This window comes from Culex quinquefasciatus, chromosome 1, assembly GCF_015732765.1.
Source record: "Culex quinquefasciatus strain JHB chromosome 1, VPISU_Cqui_1.0_pri_paternal, whole genome shotgun sequence".
Taxonomy (NCBI): Eukaryota; Metazoa; Arthropoda; class Insecta; order Diptera; family Culicidae; genus Culex; species Culex quinquefasciatus.
Window position 1 is genome coordinate 117271870 of NC_051861.1, and position 7409 is coordinate 117279278.

A 7409-nucleotide genomic window follows, 5' to 3' on the forward strand; every position below is an offset into this window, starting at 1 on the left:
CTGAAAATATTGAAAATGTTAGTGAAAAACACAGCCTAAGTTGACCCCTAAAAAAATTACATTTTTAAAAACATTGGCAAAGTCACATAAAACAAGTTAAACTTCCAACCCTGAAATTTTCTAAAATTTTAAGAGTTCTTCTTTCCAGTGCTTTTTAAAGATCAAAAATTGGTTGAAAAATGGATTTTTGGCGATTTTTCAAATCGAAGCCCGTCTAGAGGCGGGGTTAGGTTGTAGAGGGTTAAGAAATTCTAGAAATTCAAGAAATTCAAGAAATTCAAAAAAATTGAGAAATTCAAAAAATTAAGAGATTCAATAAATTCAATAAACTCAAGAAATTCAATAAATTCAATAAATTCAATAAATTCAAGAAATTCAAGAAATTCAAGAAATTCAAGAAATTCTAGAAATTCAAGAAATTTAAGAAATTCAAGAAATTTAAGAAATTAAAAAAATCAAGTAATTCCCCCCAGCTTTTTTAAGATTCTTGACGTTTTTTAACCTTAAAACTTTGTGTCCCGATCAATGTCCCAATTGCATTTTCAATAGCGATTATTCCAATTTGGACCTGGTAACCGTGGTAGCGACTTATGTGATAATTGATTTTGAGGCTTCATATTTTATTTTGTAATTTTCCGTTTTCCCATCCCTGTTCAAAACTCTCCTTGCTCCACAAACGACTCAAACCCGCTGGGCTTTACTGCCGCGGACGCGCGCAAAAAGAAACAACAAAAAATTTCAAATTTTCGCGAACTGTCACAATCGAGTCAAAAAGAGGTGCTCGACAAGTCAAACGCTACGCGGCGTCAGTTTCACTTTGTTTGTTAAATGCATTTTCCGTAGGAAAATGAGTTAATTCCCACTTCCGGCGTGTGATACATTGCTCCAATCGACGTTTTCAAGATTTATTTCGTCTTTTTTGTTAACCGTGAGAGATTTTACTGTTTTTGAAACCCCCCCTGGAAATTCCTTCACACTTGAAAAGTGCATCAAGAAAAGATGGAAACCCCGCTGAAGAACAAAGTGCTCACCAAGCTGCAGCAGGGCGAACCGTTCCAGACGCCGGTGGCCGCCGCGGACCGCTCGAGCCGGCACATTACGAGCGTGACGCGCCTTCCGGCGTCCCCGTTCCTGCAGAAGCTTGGCTTCGGAACCGGCGTCGAGGTGCTGCGGATCAAGCGATCGCCGACGAAAAACTCGACCAAATCGCCGTGGGCCATCAAGATGCTGTCGCGGCGGAACAACGCCGAGCAGGCCAGTTTGTTCGGGGACCGGCTGACCGAGGAGGCCAACATATTGAAGTGAGTGGATGTCCGGATCTTTGTGGGTTTGGGGATTAACGGGTTTCGGTTTTTTTACAGAACCTTGAGCCACCCGAACATTGTCGGATATCGGGGCTTCGACACGCTGGAGGCCGGCAAGGAGTACATCGCGATGGAGTACTGCAACACGTCGCTCGGGGACCTGCTGGAGAAGCGGTACAACGACGGGTTGGGACCGCTTGAGGCGCCCAAGATCCAACGGATGGCGGTGGACATTCTGCGGGCGCTCGATTACCTCCACACGGACGCGCTGATCCTGCACGGAGACCTCAAGTCGTTCAACGTGCTCGTGAAGGGGGAATTTGAGGCCTGCAAGCTGTGCGACTTTGGCGTGAGTTTGCCGCTCAACAAGGACGGCTTTCTGGACACGGAGAAGAAGGCGGACGCGCAGTACGTCGGGACGGGCATTTGGAGCGCGCCGGAGGTGCTCGAGGAGGACGTGTCGCTGATCAGCTCCAAGGCGGACATCTTCAGCTTTGGGTTGGTGATTTACGAGACGATTTCGCTGCTGCCGCCGCACACGTTCGCCGGCATGAAGGACGAAAGCATCGCCAGCTCGGCGGATTACGCCATCATGAAGTCGATCATCCGGGGCGGCGGCGGCGCCGCCAACCGCAAGCTAGACGTCAGCGAGGTGATCGTGCTGGACGACGAGACGGAAGACGAAAAGGACGTTTCGGTGGCAGCAGCGACGACGACCAAGCGAAAGCTTGACGTCGAATCGGAATCCACCTCCGAACCAGCCCAGAAGAAGCCCGCGCCAGAACCGGACTCGACCACCGCCGACGGCTCAATTATCTCCGTCGCGGACGAAACGATAGACGAAAGCGCAATCACCATCGACGACGACGACGACGAGGACGAGGGCGATTCCGAAGAGTCGGAGGACGAAATCGAGGAGGGTGACGAGGGGGACTACCTGGACTATGGGCGGTTGGGGACGCGGCCGGCCATCCCGGACGGGATAAATCTTTCCGAAGATTACAACTTTATTCTGGAGGTGTTTTACGTGTGCACGCAGGAGGACTACGAGGCGAGGCCGTCGGCGCGGTCACTGCTGGATGCGTGGGAGAAGAGGAATGCGGGCGCCGAAGGCGCCCAGGAGGAACCGAGTGCAGATTAGACGGTGGACAATTCCGAAAAAAGATGATTTTTTTAAACGTCCTGATGATATTGTGGGGAAGAAAAATATATTTAAACAAGTTTAAAGTTACGTGCCAATTGCGTTTTTATTGAACATCACAATTCGTCTGCCAATTGAAATGAGATATCCGCAAGTTCCAGGGGGACGACTCTACTTGCCGGCATCCGGCTGGGGCGACGGATAGTGGTGCATGCGCTCGTCCGGCTCGGGAACGGCTCCAACCTGCAGCGCGAACAGACTGCCAACGATGACCAGAAGGTACAGCAGGAACTTCATTGTTGTTTTGATTGGTTGTATTTCTTCAATACTGATGATGATAGTCGAGAATGCTGGGCTTTTTATACGGGAAGGGTTTGAAGAATGAGTCCAAGCAGAGGTTCTGGGATTTCTTCATCAAAATAACTCAATTTATTGATTCATGTGTTGTCATCAACCACACTAGGCAATCTTCGCAACTGTAATATTTAAATTACTAAACTTTGCCGCTTCTCTATTCACGATGGTTTCAAGGTCATCGCCAAGCTTCTGCGCGCCTCCACGTTTTGTCGAAGCTGCGTCAACTCCAGAACCTGAACGGGTCATTTGGTCACCAATGAAGAAAATGACGGCCAACAGAAAATAAATTGCAAAACGCATTGTTCTTTCGAAACACTCCTGAGCTGGTAATGCTGAAATCTTGACTTATTGCAAAACTTGATGTGGTGGAGCAATTTATTGAACTTGGTTGGGAAAAGTTACGAGCAGTTGTACAAATAGTGCAATCGTGGGTAAATTTACCAACTGTTTGATGTTATTCTTTCAGTGTTTTCTATATAAACTTCGTTGCAATATGCTTTCTTCAGCAAAGCAAACATCATGACCCTGAAGCTTTACTTTCTAACAATTGTATCGCTTATTTTTCAAATAGTAAAAGCTATTGCGAACGCATACATCATAACCCTTCGCCAGCTCCGGAATCACCCACGAGGACATTTTCGGACCTTTTAGTTCCTGACAGAAACTTCTCAAGCAAAAAACGAGCAACTGAACAATCGAGGCAAATCATGAACTTTGTACGAGCAGCGTTGAATAAAGAGAAAATGTCAAACCGATTTGTGTTTTACTTATTGTTAGGCTAAAATGTGATCAATGTTATTAAAATCAGCAACTTTGCAACAATTTGATTTACCTGGAAAACACTTCTAAGTTACATAATATTAATCTAGAAAGATGAAAGTGTGATTGTAATGCGATTTAGATTGTTCACTTGAACCCAACTCCGTAACCAATCTCGTAACGTCCTTCATTCCGGGACAGTCGGATTTTAGTGTATCCGAAGCTCTCGTATAAATTTAAATAACTTAAACTAAACGTGTGAAGTTACTCTCCTATGCTGAGATGTGGACCGCTGGAAGGAAAAAAGTTACAAGTTAACCTTCAAAATAGTATTTTAACTAATTTAAACTAATTTGATCGAATTTCTACTAAATGTAAAATATTTTAAATAACTTCAACGAATTACCTATGCTTACTAACATTCCTGACCCTTAAAATCGAGATCTACAAACTGACATGGCGGGCACCGTTTGTGACCAATGACTGTTACCTATTCGCAACTAATCTAGTTTTAGCAATCATTGTGTTTTATCATTTTAGTGCATGCACCAATGCTGTTGATAAGGGAAACACTTCTAGATCGTGATCAGTAATGCTGACGGAGGGTGGTCTCTCATGCTCATGTTCAATATTTTAAATAATTTCAACAATGTAAAATTATTTTATGTTATTTTCACTCACTTTAACAAAACCTACATTTCGACGGTAACATTTCAAAAGGCATCATGTACATTTTGACACTTTCTGGGTTATTGCATATTCTGAAAGAACTCCTAATAAGCTACCTCTCCACCAAAAATGAGCAAAAGTTACTTCAGTAAAGTCTGTTTAATCATGATTTTAAATAAAGTAACATAAACAAAATCTATGCCATCAGCAGTCCCTGTTTATATAGCCCTGTCAACCTGTCAAATAATAGACTACATGAACCTCGTGACGAAAAAAAAAGCATCATGAACAAAGTGCCATGTACATTCGGCGCAGAAAAACGAATCATAACAAAGCGCCCCCCTCAATGACAGCAGGGTGATATCGACGTTGGTGATTTCAAAAGGAGTTATGTTTGTTTTACTCAAATAAAATTACGGAAATTATGTTTTATTGAATTTGGATGATCAAGTATCAATAAAAGCTACGTTTTTCATCGTTTGTTATCATTAGAACATCTTATTTTGCTTTTATATTAAAATGGGAATTGAAAATGGATGCTTAACATTCAAATGCGTTTTTCTCAAAACGCATGGTTTGTACATGATGCTTTTTGAAATGTTGGCGTCGATTTAACAATTTTTTTTCATGCCATGGTTCCAATATTTTCAAGAATAAAGTGTTGTATCAAAATTGCCTTAATAAGTTATTTATCAATCATTAGTTATCAAAAAATCGATGCCTTGACAAAAAAATTGAAAAGGATTTTTGCGGTACCTTACATAGAAATTTGACAACAATTTGAAATATTTTAAGTGGTCCATCCATGCAAAACATGATTATCAACTATAAAAATGCGTTTTCGCGTTTTAATGGTGTCGATTTCTAGAAAAGTCATGGTAAACCTGAAATTTGAATAAAAAAATTTGAACCGAAAAAAAAAATCGCTTTTCATTTCAGCTTTAAAAATGTGGTTGAAAAGGTAACAACGTATGATTGCTTTATTCTCGCCTGGGCCTATATGAACTTTTTTTGGATTGATAAACTTTTGAATTGATACATTTTTGAATATTCGAATTCAGGAATTTTTCAAGCGTTTGGAATTTATGATAAATAAAAAAAACTTTTTTTTAATCACGAAAAGCGATCGTTATATTAAGATCATCAATTTAAATTTTTTAGCCAGCCATCTTCGATCTATATTTATGAATAACTACAATTTACGCGCTTTCGAATTGTTTTTTTTTTATTTTAAAATTTATGAACTTCAAATGTCAGTTAACGTTAAAAAAAAAATTGTATTCTGAAATATTTGTGATTGTTTCAATTTTTAATTTTAAAATTAGAGAATTTTGATTTTTTTTGGAATTTGATTTTTTAGACTAGCTGACATTTTAATTTAACCCTTTACTGCCCATTTTTTTTTATTTTTCCCCTGTTCAGGAAGTCACTTTGAGCAACTTCTGTTCTACGAAAAACTTGACTTCTCCTGTTTTATGTTTTTCTTGTAAATTTTTTGGTATTTTAATTTGCATTTATCTTGTTAAGTTTATTTTTGTTTTTGGTAGTATTTGGCCTATTCTACCACCTCCTGTCTTTACATTTTGCCTATCTAATTTCTTCATGTTTTTACAGTCAATTTTTAATTTTTTTACTTAGTTTTTCACATTTTCTGCTCTAGAATGGCAGCATTATAATATAAATTGCAAAAAAACGTAGGGACAGTAGACAAATTACTGCATACTTATTTTTACTTAAAATATTGGAAATGTTAGTAAAAAACACAGCCAAATCCACTTCAACCCCTAAAAACATGACATTTATAAAAACATTGGCAAAGTCACATAAAACAAGTCAAACTTCCAACCCCAAAAATTTTCTAAAATTTAAAGTGTCTTCTTCTCAATGCTTTTTAAAGATCAAAAATTGGTTGAAAATTGATTTTTGGCGATTATTCAGATCGAAGCCCGTCTAAAGGGGTAGGTAGTAGAAGGTTAAAATGTTAAAATTCCAAAAATGAAAAATGTCAAGGATAAATCGTCTGTTACTCACTTTTATCATAAAATAACTTCATGAAACTTTCAGGAGTGATTGGAAATCATCTTTTGAGTGGACTTAGTTATTTTCTGCTGTTGGATTTTTTTAGATACAGGTTTGTTCTTGAGGAGGTCGGTGGTGTAGTTGCAAGCGTGATTGCCTCTCATCCAGTCGGCCTAGGTTCGATCCCAGTCCCCGATCCCGTTCGCATTTCTTGAGACGAAAAAAAAGACACTAAATTTCAAGGCTAATTCTTTTTTTTCAGCAAAAAGTGTCACAAAATTCTTTTTACAATTTAACACCCATAACGTCATGATTCGAAATCCGGACACTTAGTAGCATATAATTTTTGTTATGGCTGGCAAAAAATCATGTAATAAGTTGGAAATGAAGAAATATCATCAGGATGTAGTATAAACAGTCAGTTTCAAGAAAATGCATGCAAAATATGTCTTTTCTAACAATTTTTCATCAGAATTTTAAAATTAAAATGACTTGTTGTGCTTCGAATTCCGGACACTGAAAAAAGCTGATTCGAAATCCGGACACTTTTGCTTCGAATTCCGGACACTCGATTTTACTTATGAATCGCACAAATTTGGACTGAAATGTTAGTGAATGACATTCTTTAGGTCTCAAATAAGCTGTTAACATCAAAACATTCGATAGTTTATATAAAAATTTGCTTGAATTTAATGAAATCGAAACCATAAATTTCTGCTTTGCCTTTCCGGTGCTTCGAACGCCTATGAAATATTTCGAGTGAAATGTTTCAAATTTTTGGTAAACTTATAATTTTATTGTATTTAATTGTTTTGGCATTAACTACAGCGTTCAAACAAACTTTAAATGAAAGTTGATGTTGGAATTCATCAAATAACACAGTTTTGACATTCATAATGCGAACTTATATCCAAATAATTGATAAAACAAGATGAAGTGTCCGGGTTTCGAAGCATCCGGGAATTCGAATCATGACGTTAGTACTGTAAACATTTTGAGCATAAACTTGCCAAAGAGACCACAAAAGACCTGTGCGTCGTGGTTTGAAGAATGTAATGCCTAAAATGCTTTGGTTTGTATTTTTTGGAAATTCCATACATTTTCGTGACCATTTATCTATCACATTTTTTTTTTAACTAAAGTATTCTTCTTGCTCTAGG

At 38.8% G+C, this 7409-nt stretch overlaps 1 protein-coding gene across 1 annotated transcript; it reads left to right on the plus strand.

Moving 5' to 3' along the window:
- Positions 1 to 763: 763 nt before the first annotated feature.
- Positions 764 to 2535, plus strand: LOC6053321 (lymphokine-activated killer T-cell-originated protein kinase homolog). Its single transcript, XM_038248531.1, has 2 exons — positions 764 to 1301; positions 1362 to 2535. The coding sequence occupies exons 1-2, from the start codon at positions 1000 to 1002 to the stop codon at positions 2443 to 2445; spliced, it is 1386 nt and encodes a 461-aa protein (XP_038104459.1). The 5' UTR covers positions 764 to 999; the 3' UTR covers positions 2446 to 2535.
- Positions 2536 to 7409: the final 4874 nt, after the last annotated feature.